Here is a 16098-nt window from a genome sequence, read left to right on the forward strand (position 1 = left end):
CCATATGGAGGCTTACAACTGTCTCTAACTCCTGTCCTCCGGGATTTGACGGCCTCGGTGGACACAAGGCATCCAAGCTGTGTGACAGAAACGTGTAGGCAAAATACTCATACATAAACTTTTTTTTTTAACAAGAAAAAAGTAGTGACTTCAAGCATTTGCCCTCACCATCCTAAAGGAGGCACCAATGCTTTATTAGGCCCTCTGCTTACTGTCTCTCTCTGCCAAGGCTACAGTCCAGGGCTTAGAGGTGTTGGCCAAGGCTAAAAGCATCTATCTCAGTCTGAGAAAGATTTTGTGTGGGTGATGGCAGGACCTCCCACCACCACCACCACCACTGGCTTGAGCAGAGGGCATTCTCATCTCCTTTCCCTGTATTCCTTTCCACAGGGTAGCTCATGCATAGCAATGAAAGGAACCAGTGTGCAGAGAAGAGTGCGAGCCACAGCTCTATAACTGACCTTGGGAATGATGTCTTACTAGTCTTACTTTCATTGGATGTGAGAAGGACGTGAATGCCGAGAGGCAAGGGCCAGGTAGCCTCATTGCAAGTTCCCACCATGTGTGGGCAGGTTCTAGAGTTGGCAGGGTCCTTATGAACTGTTCAAGCAGTCACCTGTGCTTACTCTTAGCTAAATTACCAAGGTGGAGACCAGGCCTGATGTCATCTCTGTGGTTACAGGTCTCAGAATATGCAACTCCTCTGCTCCTGTTCATTCAGTTGGTGACTACTCAGTAGCCAGAAACCCTGCCATTAGACCACAGACCTCATTCCCACCTCCTTACTCCCTGTTTGCTACCCCCTACCTCAGGGCATCTCCTCTGCCTGAAGATCTAAGTGCGCTGCAGAGGCCATGGGACCCTCTGAGCTGTGACAAGGACCCTGTTGCCCAACCTGGAGTAAAATGTAACTAAGCTAGGCCTCAGCAGAGGTTTGCCAAGGGGGTGGGAGGCAGGCAGAGCAGCAGGTGCAAAGATGGAAGGGGGAGCAGCCGATACAAAGATGGGGGGGCAACAGATACAAAGGTGGAGAGACCTGCTGCTGTTCAAGATCCAGTGGTTGTGGACAGCTGGGTCTGTGAAGCTTGGTTTTTGAGGGCAGGGAGTTGATATCTCCAGTTTCCAGGTGGCAGAGAGGATAGAGTAGGAGGAGGCCTCTGCTGACTTCTGTTACTCTAGGCAGTCCTTTCAGAAAATGAAAGCTCGGGCCAGAAGACAACCTTTTCCTTCTGGTGGAGGCAAGGCCTATTTTCTGGTGAGAGCCTCAGGACCAAACCAAATTTTTAGTCCCAGTCCCCATGTGCAGCCAAACTGGACAATACATATAAAAGCCTCTGGCTCCAGGCTAATCCCTGGCCTTAACCTATGAAAGTATGACAGTCCTAAGGATTACGTTTCTTTCTTTTCTTTTCTTTTTTCTTTTTTTTTTCTTTAGGTTTTTAGAGATAGGGTTTCTCTGTATCGTTTTAGAGCCTATTCTGGCACTTGCTCTGGAGACCAGGCTGGCCTTGAACTCACATAGATCCGCCTGCCTCTGCCTCCTGAGTGCTGGGATTAAAGGCTGTCCACTGAGAGCGGGGATTGAGGTTTTAGCCTACCGAAGAGTGTCATTTCCATGAGTCTTCATGTGGGTCCCAGACATAGCCACAAGGGGGCACTGACACTGATTCCATGGCAAATGTGGCAAGGCTGAACGCCTCTCATTTTGACACTTCCCTAGCTCCAGAACAGGAGCTAGAAGCTACACATAAATGGAATAAGAGGACTAGACAGAAAATTAGCCACCATTTAGAATACATTACTGGGAAAGTTGGTGTAGAGGGGACAAGGGACCTGCCTCCATCACACAGCCAATCAACATTCATTGCTTGTTTCCTCTTGACTCAGAGATAGACGCCCTTGGTTTCCAGGCATTTGAAACATTAACACCCATATTTCTAAAAGACCCCCATCTATTTCCCCATAGTTCTAAAAATTGAATCACTTCTTTCCTCGCCCTTAAAATCATAGACTACTGAGGTTGGAGTGCATCCACCTAAGATGTGGCAGACCATCATCACCACCCTGTCGTTTAACTTCTAAGTGTCTTAACTTCTGCATCTGTAAAATGCGTATATCTCTCTCTACTGACATACATGACAAATGAAAATGGCAGCTGTGATGGTAAGTTAATTCTGCCGTTGGAGCATAGCAACAGCTATAGGCAGTCAATGTGTAAGAGTGTACCAAAAAATGAAATGAACCCCAATATATTAAATAGAATGTAGAATGTAGGATTTGTAATATCAAAGTTAGACTGCTTTAGAAGTTGAGCTCACAGCTGGGCTGTGGGGGCGCATGCCTTTAATCCCACTCAGGAGGCAGATCTCTGAGTTCAAGGCCAGCCTGGCCTACAGAGTGAGTTCTGGGATAGCCAAGGTTACACAGAGAAACCCTGTTTTGAACTCCCTCTCCCAAAAAAGAAGTTGAGGTCAGTACTACAGCCTGGCCCTTCTAATTCCACATGCTGTTGCTAGGATACACAAAAACTGCTTGCCACCATGTCTGCCACATTACAAAAATTAAGTGTCTTAAAATCTAAGCTTTGCTAGTCATGGTATTCTATGCATATAACTCCAACAGTGGGCAGTGGAAGCAAGAGGTCAAGAATTCAAGGTCACCCTCTACTACATAGTGGGTTGACCAAGAGAGAAAAATCCTTGTCTCCCTGCAAAATTCCCTTGCCATAGCCCCAAAATGAATAAAGTGGCTGACTGTCCTTTAATAAAGCAATAAATTAACAAAGTGATTAACATTAAATCTTACTGAGCAAAATATTATGAAAAGGGTAAAACATGTTTTCATGTTTTTGTTCTTGGAAGTTATAAAATGAACAAGAGAAGATTTTTAAAAACAAATCTCAAAAGGAGCTGCAAGTACAGTGCAAAGGAGTGAGTTAGGTGCAGACAGACTCTCTGCAGTGGAACCTAAGCACAGTGGGTGCAGTCAGTCACTGTCCTTTCCTGCTTAGGGTCCTGGCTTCAGTCTCTCTCCGACTGCAGAAATGAAAAAGTGTAACCACAATAAAAACAGGGTGACTGGGAAATTCACTTATAACCATCACTGCCATCCAGTCCTCAGAGCTGACTCGAATGCTACCTTTTTGCTTCTTTTTATTGAGACAAGATCTCTCTATTTAGTTCTGGCTGTCCTGGAACTGAGTATGTAGACAAGGCTGGCCTTGAACTCACAGAAGCCTACCTCTTTTTTTGTTTTTGTTTTTTGTTTTTTGTTTTTCGAGACAGGGTTTCTATGTAGATTTGGAGGCTATCCTAGAACTTGCTCAGTAGACCAGGCTGGCCTTGAACTCACAGAGATTTGCCTGCCTCTGCCTCCTGAGTGCTGGGATTAAAGACGTGTGCCACCACACCTAGCATCATATTTCTTCTTTTTTTGCATCATAATTATTAACAATCTCTAGTCTAGCAAATGGATCAAGTTTAGGGTGACATGTTACTCAATTCTCCCTCTGCCTGAAACAGTTGCTCCTGGCTGGCCCTGCTGTCATCTCAGCATGGCCTCTCATCATACAATTTTCCTTTTTCTGATAGATAATAGCCATGATCACACGATTAATGGTGACTGCCATTCTTTTCTCCTGTATTTTTCCTCATAGTTTGAGACTATAAAATGCTTATAAGCCATTATCAGTGTGTGTGTGTGTGTGTGTGTGTGTGTGTGTGTGTGTGTGTGTGTGTACACTGGATTGTGCACAAGAATTTGGAGGCTAGAAGTCAACCTTGGGTGTCATTCTTCAGGATACTACCCTGTTTTTTGAGGCAGGGTCATTCATTTGGACTAGTTAGGTTAGTCGGGCTGGCCATTGAGCTGCGGGGCCCATTTGTCTACCTCCACAGTGCTGTGACTGCAACACAAGTTCATGACACCATGCCAGAAGTTTTTTTTTTGTTGTTGTTGTTTTTAAGATGTGAATTCTAGAGATCAAAGTCCTCATGCATATGTGACATACACCATACCAACTGAGCTATCTCTAAGCCCTGTTGTCATTATTTTTATACTCAAGCTGCTGGGGTTTGGCCAGTGGGAGCCTTTTTAAAACTGCCTTCTGTGTCCTCTTGATATTATTGGTTTGCATCACTGTCTTCCATCATTTTCCTGAGCATTCGTTTTCTGGCACAGCTAGATGCCTGGGATCATCTCCCTCTACCCTTCTCACCCAATCTTGGAATCAGCCACCTTTCCAAAGACTCCTAGTTCTTCCAAGTGAGGGTGGAAGAACTATTAAGAATATATTAAGAAACTAAGTCAGGTTGGATATCCATAGACCACAGGGTCTATCCTAGCTTCTCTCTTGTAACTCCTTCTATAGAGAGAAAGATGGACCCATCCTCCTCCCTTTTCTATGTCTTTGCTCAGCCTGTCTTTGAGGAGTGACTGTTGGCTGCTACTGGCCTTGTCTTGACCCTGGTAATAAGGCTTTCTGTCAGGACCTTCATCGTGGGCCTCTTGGCCTACATGGTAGAATAGCATCCATGATCCCATGCTTGATTGACACTGACTTTTTTGGAATCTATACTTTTTGAACAAGAGAAAGTTTGCATTTTCACTATTTGATAAGCCCCCCAAATCATAAAACCAGTCCTGTTACTTGTTGATTTATTGAAGTGTGGAAGGCTTGAACCCAGGACCTGAAGCATGCTAGGCAAGTGTCCTATCACGAAGCCCCGAACCTTTTAAAATTTGGCGACAGTGTCTTATTAAGAGTTCCTCAGGCATCAGGCAGGATTTGGACTTAACAAGCCTCCTGCCTCAGCCTTCCCAGTAGGTAGGATTCAAGTGAACACCACCAGGTCTACCTGCAGCTCATCTAATTTAGATTTTGCCACTGTTCCAGGCAGTCATCTACCAACACCCTCATTACCCACTCTGGTTCCAACCTGTGTGCCAGCATCTGCCTCTTCCTGCTATGTGTGAAAACCCTCACTCACCCCTTGTTCTGTGTTTTTTTTGGTTTGTTTTTTGAGACAGGGTTCCTCTGTGTAGCTCTGGATGCCCTGGAATTCACTCTGTAGACCAGGCTGGCCTTGAACTCAGAGATCTGCTCGCCTCTGCCTCCCAAGTGCTTGGAATTAAAGTCGCATATGACCATAGTTCTGTCCTTTTGGTTTTGTCTCTCTGCTCTGGCCCCCACCCCCCTCACACTGATGCTACATGGCTCATGGATCTTCCCTTGGGTTATGGGCAGGTTTTTTTTTTTTTTAAGAAGAAGAAGAAGACCTGCCTAGGGAGTTTTACCTGTGTTTTTATTTTTATTTTTAAAGATTTATTTTATGTATGAGTGCTCTGTCTGTATGTACAACTTTATGCCAGAAGAGGGCATCAGATCCCACTCTAGATGGTTTTGAGCTGCCATGTGGTTGATGGGAATTGAACTCAGAACCTCTGGAAGAGCAGCTAGTGTTCTTACTGCTGAGATATCTCTCCATATTTATTTTTATTTTATGTGTATGAGTGTTTTGCTTGCAAATATGCATGTGCACTGTGTGCATGCCTGGTGCTTGTGGAGGCCAGAAGAGGTTGCAAGATTTCCTGGAACAGAGTTACAGGTGGTAGGAGGCTGCCCCGTGGATTCCCCAGAGCAAACCCAGGTCCTCTAGAACAGCACTGAGTGCTCTTGACTGTGGATTGTCTCTCCAGTCCCTTAGTCTGGACCTTTAAGACAAAGTCTGGCTCCGTTGCTCATGCTGGTCTGGAACTCATTCTGGACTCCTAAATGATCTCAAATTCATGTCAGTTCCAGCTGCTCTTGCTGTGGACAACTGTCTGTAACTTCTGGCCTCTGCAGGCACCAGGCATGCAAATAGCATACATACATACATACATATATACATACATACATACATACATACATGCAGGTAAACACTTATATACAATAAATAAATATTTTAAAATGCATGTGTAGACTGCATCTTGGACTTCAGACCTCTGGGTTAGTCTTCTAATCTCTCTGTTATAACCCTGAAGCTCCCACAGTCAAGCTAGCTCTCCCCCCCACCTCCCCTCCCTCTTCTTTGAGATAGTCTCTCGTATAGCACAGTCTGGTCTTGATTCCACCTACCTCTGCCTTCTGAGTGCTGGGAGTATAGATCTGCACCACCATGCCTAGCTCAGAATGACTTTAAAAAGGCATTTTATATTTGTGTATGTGTGTGCTTAAGTGCATGTGCATGTGTGTTCATGGGCATACCCATGCCAGGAGGATCAGGAGACAACTTATAGGACTAGACTCTCTCCTACCATGTGGGGGATGGAACTCACGAGGTTAGGTTTGGGGGCAGTCATCTTTACTATTGAGCCATCTGTGGTGATTTGAATGAAAATGGACCCCAGAGACTCATAGGGGAGGTGTGGCTTTGTTGGAGTAGGCGTAGCCTTGTTGGAGGATACATGTCATTGGGGGTGGGCTTTGAGGTCTCAGAAGCTCAAGTCAGACCTAGTGTGTCTTAGTCTCTTCCTGCTGTCTGCAGATACTGATGTAGAATGCCCAGCTACCTCTCCAGCACCATATCTGCCTGTATACCATCATGCTCCCCACGGTGACAATAATGGACTAAACCTCTGGAACCATAATCCAGCCCCAATTAAATGTTTTCCTTTACAAGGGTTGCTGTCGTCATGGTCTCTTCACAGCTATAGAAACCCTAACTAAGACACTATCTCACTGACACTCAGAGTGACGTTTCTAACACAAAAATCAGATCATGCCACTCCCCTGTTTAAACGCCTCAGTGGCTATCCCTTCAAAACATGCGAACTCTGTAGCGGTCTACAACACTCAGAGGATTGTCCCTGCGAGATCTCCAGCTTCATTCAGTGCCATTGAGGGGCCAGATTACAGCATCCTCAGTGCTAAGCCCTGAAAAGACGGTTCTGCCTCTGCCTTGTGAAATGACAAATAGGAGCAACATAAACTAAAGCAAGTGCAAGTCCAGTTTCACTTTGATTTTTGTCATACGTTCTTTCTTAAAAAAAAAAAAAACTGACCCCCTTCCTTCTCCCACTTCTCCCCAGCACTGAGTGCTCCCCACACTCTGCACCTGGCCCTCTCCAGTTCTGTGGTCCATGCCCCTTCTTCAAACCAGTGCTCCAGTTCCTTCCACTTACCCCTTCCCCTTGCTCTCACCAGCCTTTTTACAGCTGACTCCTCTGTGCACCTCAGGCCTCACCATAAAAGCCTATTCCTAGGGAATGTTTTCTCTGGACAGCTCTTGCTAGATCTGCACTAGATTTCTCCATGCTTGCAATGTTGCTTCCCTGGCTTGCCACATGTTCCCCAAGCTCCTGTGCACACATCAGCACATTTATAGTCATGAGCATGAAACTGTAGGAATGGAGTAAGCCGGAGTCTGTGTCTGCTCTGCTCTACTTTCCGTGTGACATTTGGGGGAGATATGGTCTCTGGTCTGTTCCATTTGGGGGAGATATGGAGGTGTTATAGCTTGGATCTGGAACCCCAGAGACCCATATGTTGAGGGCTGCTCCTTGGGGCTTTTTGGAGGTGGTTAGGAGCTAGGGCCTAGTGAGGGAAGTTAGGCCTCTGAGGATGCACCCTTGAAACAGATTTGGGAACCCTGTCCTTTCTCATTTCCTTTTCTTTGTGTCTTAGCTGTCGTGAAGACAGCTTCCTCTGTCACACACACCTGCTATGATTCACTGTGGCTGCCACAGGCCTAGAGCAACAGTGCAGAAATACGGGGCAAAACAATCCCCTTCGTGCATTAAATTGATTGTCTTTGGGTATTTGGACACAAGGAGGAGCTAACACAGGAGGCACAAGCATCCATCTTTTTGCTCACTGACTTCATTCTGTCATCTCCTTGGTGATGCTTGTGAAGCCTCCCTTGTGTCTGGATGCTGAGGATTCAGAAAGAAATCAAAAGCAGAGTGAAAAGTTTCTACACCCTGATAAGCCCCTCCGCCGATGCAGCAATCAAAATCAGACCGAATCAAGCTGAATTTAAAAAAAGCCCACGTTTAATGGACACAGTGCTCCTGGATGGCCTTCCAGTCACCCAGAAAGGAGATGGGAAAGGGAGACGGGAAAAGCCATGAGTCTGTTTTCTGGGGGCAGTTTATTTATTTATTTATTTATTTATTTATTTATTTATTTATTATGTATACAGTCTTCTTCCCACATACCAGCAGAGGGCACCAGATCTCGTTCAAGGTGGTTGTAAGCCACCATATGGTTGATGGCAATTGAACTCAGGACCTCTTGAAAAACAGTCAGTGCTCTTAACTGCTGAGCCATCTCTCCAGCCCTCTGGGAGCAGTTTAAATACCCAGTGGGAGTGGTCTTGATCATCTCTGGGGGAGAGGTCATCATGTGGTGGGCTTTCTGAGATGCAGCAGGGTTGGGAGAGAGACAGGGGAGGTGGCTTGGGTGGAACTTCCACCATAACACAGAGGTCTACACAGAGTGAAGGTGATTGACTTACCCTACTCAGCATAACTGGCCACATGGATGTCTTTATAGGGAGTACAGAGGAAGTAGCCATCAGAAAGTTCCAGAAAGGCTTTTCAGGAATGTGACTGGAGAGGAGAGGAGGAGAAATGCCATCCAGGGACCTGCCTTCCAGGTCAGCTGGGTGTGTGCAGGTTCCTCGGGGAGACTTTTGCTTTCACAATTCTAACTTGGTCTTGTACAAACTTCTGGCGTGTCTCATCCTGCCTCCTCCAAGCTACCTCTCCAGGGCTAACCAGCCATCATTCTAAAAGTGACCCACACCCAAAGTAAGTTCTTCAGGCTCCTCTCACTGACCCTACCATCTTCCTCTAGCCTCCTTGCCCAACGGTCTCCTTGCACCCTTTGCTTCAGCCAAACAATGCTGATGCCAGGTCTTCTGCTGCGTGCCTTTGCTCACCCTGCTCTGCCTGCAGCCTCCTTACTGTACGATGATGTCCTATTTCAGGAACATTCCTTCCTGTGCTGTCATTGTACTTCATATGCCATTATTGCGCTCAGCACTGAGGACTGAACTGAGTAAGGAACTCTTCCCTAGCCAGGGCTACTACTGGCATTGTTTTCTTAAAGTGTATGTGTGGGGGGGAGGCGGGGGTGGGGTGGGTCTCAGGCTGGATACCTGGTGAGGGTCTAATGAGGATTAAATGAGTTGAAGAGGCTCTGTTGAGAAGAAGGTAGGAATAAATTTAATTTAACTAAGTTTGGTTTGAGTGGGAATGGCCTCCATAGGCTCATAGATTTGAGTGCTTGGTCCCCAGTTGGTAGAACTGCATGGGAAGGAATAGGAAGTATGACTTTGTTGGAGGAGGTATGCCACTAGGGGGCAGGTTTTGAGATTGAGGTGTTAAGACTTGGGGCATGCCCACTGTTTCTCTCTCTGTGAATCAAGATGTGAGCTCTCAGCTGTTCCTTTGCTGAGACCCTCTGAAACCATTAGCCCAATTGAACACTTTCTTTTGTAAGTTGCTTTAGTCATAGTGTTTTATCACAACAATAGAAAAGTAACGAAGACATCATGCTTAAAAACTCAAGTCAGCTCTGAACTTGCCCTCGAGCCTCTATAGAGTCAGACGTGTTGTTTCCACCTGACCTTTAACATTCTTGCCATGGTATATATGCTGCACTTGGCCACTTAGATCAGAGGTTCTCAACCTATGGGTCATGGCCCCTTTCGCAGGGGTCAAATATCAGATATCCACCTTACTAGTCATAACACTAACAAAATTACAAGTATGAAGCAGCAACAAAAATACTTTTATGGCTGGGGGTTACCACAACATGAGGAACTGTATTAAAGGGTCACAGCATTAGGAAGGTTGAGAACCACTGACTTAGTTTCTTGTTTCCCTGGGAAATATACCCAGGGATGTATAAATATCATGTTAATTCTAAGCAATTTGAAGTATTTTTTATGTTGGAACCATCACGTTACAGACTAAGTTTCAAAGAATACAAAGTGCTTTAGAATAAAATAGCATATATGAAAATGATTATAGGATGTGTTTCTTGAACATTATTTCCAAGACACTATTGGCCGTGGGTGATACTTTGATACATGGTTGATAGTTGAATACTTTGCAAGCAGCAGGGTGAGTTTGCCACTAGTACTTGAGTCACGAAGGATTAAAGGTCTGAGAAGTGTCATGCATTTGAGGTATGCATTTCTTGTATCCAGCAGGCAGCCTGTGAAGAGCTGAACCCCAGTGAAAGCTTGTGGGGAGATGGACTCTGTTGAAATCCTCTCCCTCTGCTCTTAGCGGTTCTTCAATATCCTTAGTTAAATATCCCTTCCACTGTGAAGTTTGTCTGGGTGCTCTTGGGTTTCATTTAACACTAGTACTAGCTCAGTGCTAGTCCTGAGTGATCAGGCTGTCACTCTTCACTTATTGGACCCTTCTATAAGAAGTTCACTCTGGAAGGGTCTGACTTCCTGGTACCTAGCAGAGGAGTTCTCTGAGAATTTGTTGAGTGAATAAAGTAATAAAACTAGCTGATAGAAGTGACCCCCAAAGGAAGACTAAGTGATTCTGTATTCTCTCTCTCTCTAGGCCCATTTGTCTTTTTTACATTTATATGTATGTATTATGTATTTATGTTTATGTGTGGGGGCTCCTTCATGCTACAGGTATGCATCTGCAAGTTAGGGACAACTTATGGGAGTGAGTTCTCTCCCTCTGCCAGGTGGGTTCCAGGGATAGAACTCAGATCCTCAGCAAGCACCTTTACCTGCTGAGCCACAGACTCATTTTTCTTAACTTGTGTTGTGGGCTGAGGGATGGCCCAGATATTCAAACCTGTGATTATAACCATATTTGGAAAAAAGGTATTTACATAGATATTTATTTTTCTCCTCCTTCCCCCTCCCCTTTCCTTCCTTCTCTCTTTTATTTTTTGAAATAGGGTCTCACACTGTAGCCCATGTAGCTGGCCTGGAACTCACTGTATAGTTATTACATGCATAAGCTACTCTGCCTGGCTCTGCAGATGTCACTTAATGAAGAAGCTCAAGATGAAATCTGGACAGGGCATCTAAATTCAATGTCAATGTCTTGATAAGAGAAAGAAGACACAGGAAGAAGTGGAGAAGGTCAGGAGAAGACAAAGACTGTAATTATGCAGCCAAGGAAGTCTGAGAGCCACTAGAATCTGGAAGAGCAAGGAGGGAGGACACCCCAAACTGTGGGAGAATACATTTCTGTTGTTTCCAGCTACCAAGTTTGTGGTAATTTGATATGGCAGCCTTGGCAAACAAGCACAGCTTAGAAACAGAAGTATGTTTTCTGTGAAATTCCACTGGAACTTGGCACTGCATAGGTTGAGCTAGATACGATTTGGAATTTCCCAACGACTCATTTCTCAACAGACACCTGACCCTATAACTGAGGCTCCAGTCACAAGGAACTGCTCAATGTTTCAAAACAGGAGACTGACATCAAACCAATTCAGATGCAAATTCATCTCCCCCTGAGAGATAATATGCTTTCCTTCTATTTTAAGAAAGGAGAGGGGCTGGGGAGATAGCTCAGTTGGTAAAGTACTTACTGAATGACCGTGAAGATCTGAGTTCCAGCTCCAGTATCTTAATAAAACTGCTGGAAATGGCAGTGCATACCTTCAATCCCAGTGCTAGGAAGGCAGAGACAAGATCCTTAGGGCTCACTGGCCGGCCATCCTCACCCTATTTGCTAAGTTCCAGGCTAATGAGAGGCCCTGTCTCAAAACACATGGTGGATGGCTTCTGATGAACAACACTCCAGGCTGACTTCTGACCTCTTCAGGCACACACATATGTACACCCACACCTGGACACACACAAAGATGTGTACACACATCAATTTTTAATAATGGTGCTAGGGATTGAACCCAAGGCCTTGTGAATACTAAGCATCTACTCAACCACTGAGCTATACTGACCCAGTAAAAGATTCTAAATCCACCTATAACATGCTAAGGTTCATGGGCACTCACTCTGCCCAGAGACAGAATCCCAAACTGCCTGCTTCCTGTTGTGTCTGCCTCTCTGAACACTGTGTTCTTTCTGTTCTATCGGTCCAGGTGGCGGAGAAAGTCCCACTCAAGGGAGGGGGGAATCAATATCCCGCAAAGTGACTCAGAGCTACTTATAGAAGCAATGGCTATGGCTGCTATTATGATCAAAGGAGTCTTCAGGAAAGAGAAGGCATTTGAGCTGTCCCTTCATGTTCAGTTCCTTATTCTCTGCAGGCACTGGGGGTTCAGGGATGAATCAGACAAGGTCCTCTAGTTGAGGAATCCACGTGTGCCTGTTTGTGTGTGCTAAATGCCCATTAAAAGACAAAGTGGAGGCTGGGGTAGTGACACACACCTGTAATCCCAGCACTTGGGGAGCTGAGGCAGATCGAGCTACATGGTGAGTACTCCTCCCAAAACAAACAAAAACATCACAACAGAATAAGCTGGACGGTGGTAGAGGCAAGGTTCCTAATTCACGAGTCCCAGAGAGATGAGCAGAGTCTTTTTGAAGAAAGGATTCCTGCCCCAGCAGAAATATGGCTAAGCAAGCATTAGTCACAAGCAGTAAAGGCTTTCTAGGCAGAGCATAAGCATCCCACCCGCAGAGGTGAGTCTCCAGGGTGTCTGGCACACTTTGTGGCTAAGCTTACTAGTACTAGAAGCTAGAAGGGGCGTGGACTTGCGGGTCTGAGTCGATTGTTGAAGAGCTGGTGGACTGCCCGATGGATCTTTGGTCTCAGGGATCCTCTCGGTGGCGGCTCCCCTCTCAACCATAATGCACGGCTTTTTTGTAAGTGGATGGGAACACAGACCCATCCATCCCCACTCAGCAGGTTCCAAGCTCCTTCCCCGCCCTCCACTGGAGGCTCTGTTACTATGGCAACTAGGTTAGGGCGGAAGTGGCTTAGAAGACCGACTCTCACTAATCAGGTGACTCTCCAGACTTCTGCACGTGACACTAGAGCCCAGGCGCGCGCTCTATCTAATCAAGACGCCGTCCCTCTTTCACCGACAAATGACAGCGCTTTAGAGCAATAGCCTATGAGGCTCCACTAGGAGACCCCACCTCTCAATAGTGAAAGGACCAATTAGGCTGAGGCAAAGAGAAGTAACGCCCCAGGTTTCGCCCTGGTTTGACAGACGCAATTGAGGCCATCCTAGAGTCCCTCCGCCCCTAGCCATTGCGGCCCGTGATGGACGGACTTGCTACCCAATAGCACGTCCCTTAGGCGCCACCGGGTTCCGCCCTCTCAGGAACGGAACCAATGAGCACGCCAGCTCCTGGCCTGGTGGAGGGGTTGCACTGCGGTAATATGGCTCTTCCTTAGCCAGCGGCGGTGGCCAGTGCGGGCGCCGAGCTGCCGGGGCTCTCGTGTGGCCGGTTTCTAGGCTGCAGGAGCTCGGTGGATAGCGGCTCCGGAGGCGGCGGCGGATGCGGGAGGAGTGCCCGCTTGGCCGCTCGGCGGCCCAGGGGTCCAGATGAGCTCCTGTGCTTCCCTCGGGGGCCCGGTGCCCCTGCCACCCCCGGGCCCGTCCGCCGCGCTGCCGCCCGGTGCCCCCGCGCGGGCCCTGCATGTGGAGCTGCCGTCCCAGCAGGTGAGCGTGCCGCGAGCCGGGGTCGGAGAAGGGGGAGAGGTGGTCGGCTGAGCTCGCGGGACTGAGGAGGGCGGATAGGATGAGGACCCCGCGTCCTGGGCCGGGGGAGCCGGGCGTTCCCGCGCTCAGATCTCCGCATCCCTCTGGGAAGGCGCCGGGGAGCCCTGCGCCCTGCTGGCCGACGCCGCGCTTTCCCTTTCCCTCCCGCGTTGAGGAGTAGGTTTTCTGCACTTATTCCTAGCGTTATGGGGTACCTTTTTCTGCTCCTCCTGAGGAAGGCATTTGGGACAACGGTGTTTCTTTCCCAAGTCCCAGATCCTTATGGCACATTTCACTCGCTCGAGTGAGCGCTTTGAAGGAGGATTTGAAATATGTGTTCATATCTTGGTTGCAGGGGTATAAGGATGAGAGAATACTGATTTTGGGGATCTGACAAAATTCTTGGTGACACTCCCTGTCTATAGATTAAGTCTTTTACTGCCCTCCCGCAGCCCCTCAGAGTGAGACTCTATAGTGACTTTAGCATTGAAGAGGAGAAACTGTCAGTCATGGAGAGGTTACCGTGCTAGGTATGTGCAAAATGCTCATTGAATCCTCACAACTCCATGAGACAGCTGTTTTTATCATCCCGATTTTTCTGTTCTAGAAACAGGCTAGTCCACTGCCTTCCTGTTACTGTTACTGGTGGGGCTGGGTTTCCTAATTCAGTGTCTGACTGCAGCCTGGGCACCGGCATAGTTTGCTTTAGACTTGAGCAGCGACTCCACCACAATCCACAGGACAGAGCAAGCTCCCTTAGCCCCTTCCTGTAACTTTCCATCCTTGCCAGAGACAGGAAGGAGCCACACAAGAGCGCAGAGGCTATGGGAGAGAGGGCCAGGCATGAAGTGGATCGGAATGTAAAGGGAAGGGAAATGTTGCACACTCCCATACCCCCATTCCCCGCTACCCGGAGTCCTATGAGTAGGGAAGCAACATTAATTGCAGAAGAAAGGCTCTGTGGTAGGAGAGGGCTTAAAAGATCAGAAGGTATGTGCCCTGGTTTTGTGGTGCCATTGGGCAGGGACTTTGTGGAGAATATTAGGATTTGGGCGGTATCGAGGTTTGGATTGCATTTCGAGGTCGTGGGAGAGGATGAGTGTGTGGCTGGGAGAATTTTCTGTGAATTGGGCATTAATGTGAATATTTGTTTGTGTGGGAGGTGGATTTCGAGGGGATGTTGGAAGAAGCGTACTGTTAGAAGCAACCTAGGTAAATCCCGGAGTTGGGGGGATCTAGATGGACATAGTTTAGGGGAGCAATGAGAACATGTGGGGTTGGAGAAGAGAAAGCATTCTTTACTACATTGAGCCTGTTCTATTAATAACAATTCACAGTTTAACACTAGGGGAAATATTCCAAGCAGACTATCCATGGACTCAATTCAGCTCCATTTGTTAGTGTTTGTCGAGTTTCTGGATTGGTATATAGTGTCCTAAGTTTGCAGCTGCATGCTGCAGGAGCTTGGCTTGCTATTTACAGTTTTCTGTGGTTGATATTAATTTAGCTTTCTAGATCAAAACTGCTCAGGTTTGGGGAAACAAATATATTTTAAAATAGGCATTTTGTTGATTAATGTATTAATTTACTATATAACACAAGTTCCGATAGTATTGACCTTCTTCCACCCTATCTGCTTCTAGAAAAGATTTGGTGGCTCATAACTGTCTGTAGTTGCAGTTTCAGACCTGACACCCTTACACAGGCATACACACAGGCAAAACACCAATGCATGTAAAAAAATAAAAATAGTTAAAAAACAATTAAAAAGTAAAGAAAAATAAAGCATTTTAAAAAAGGAATTCATAAAAGATACAGACTCTTAGAAAATATACTTACAAATACATATGAACACTTAATCTTGCATGAGGTTTGGTTTCTTTGTTTAAATGGAAGACTTCAGATTGAGTGAATGTTCCTAAGTTGGCTTAATCCTTTTCATTAAAAAATGTTTTTCTTTTTTTCTTTTTTTTGGTTTTTTGAGACAGTGTTTCTCTGTGTAACTTTAGAGCCTATCCTGGCACTCATTCTGGATACCAGGCTGGCCTCGAACTCACAGAGATCCACCTGCCTCTGCCTCCCGAGTGCTGGGATTAAAGGCGTGCGCCACCAACACCTGGCTAAAAAATGTAACAAAATTTAGCTATTAGACTTTTTCTTGAATAGTCTTCCATATATATGTGTATCACCCACCTTTTTCATCTGTCTACATATGTGTGTTTGTGTGCATATGTGTGTACATGTGTATGGAGACCAGTGGACAACTTCTATGTCATCCCTGAGACACTGCCTGCCCCTTTCTTGGAACAGGGCCTTAGTCCACATTGTGGAGCTCTCACCTGAGGTTCTGGAGTGCTAGGATTGCAAGTGTGTGCTATCACACCTTCCTGATTTTTTCCCTCCTCATGTGACATGCCCCTCCCTCCTTGTTGAAGGGCTTTTGAACT

The 16098-nt window shown here is 46.4% G+C and overlaps 1 protein-coding gene across 2 annotated transcripts in view; it reads left to right on the forward strand.

The window, feature by feature from the left end:
• Positions 1 to 13296: 13296 nt before the first annotated feature.
• The window catches only part of Uvrag (UV radiation resistance associated), a 253318-nt gene continuing 250516 nt past the window's right edge, over positions 13297 to 16098 (forward strand). The window contains exon 1 of one of the 2 annotated variants that reach the window (XM_027407741.2): positions 13297 to 13612. In XM_027407741.2, the coding sequence (XP_027263542.1) occupies positions 13496 to 13612 (117 nt within the window). In that variant the 5' untranslated portion in view covers positions 13297 to 13495. The remainder of the gene's footprint in view (positions 13613 to 16098) is intronic. The other variant, XM_035442366.1, reaches the window with a different exon arrangement.

The sequence above is a fragment of the Cricetulus griseus genome, chromosome 3, assembly GCF_003668045.3.
Source record: "Cricetulus griseus strain 17A/GY chromosome 3, alternate assembly CriGri-PICRH-1.0, whole genome shotgun sequence".
NCBI classification, from domain to species: domain Eukaryota; kingdom Metazoa; phylum Chordata; class Mammalia; order Rodentia; family Cricetidae; genus Cricetulus; species Cricetulus griseus.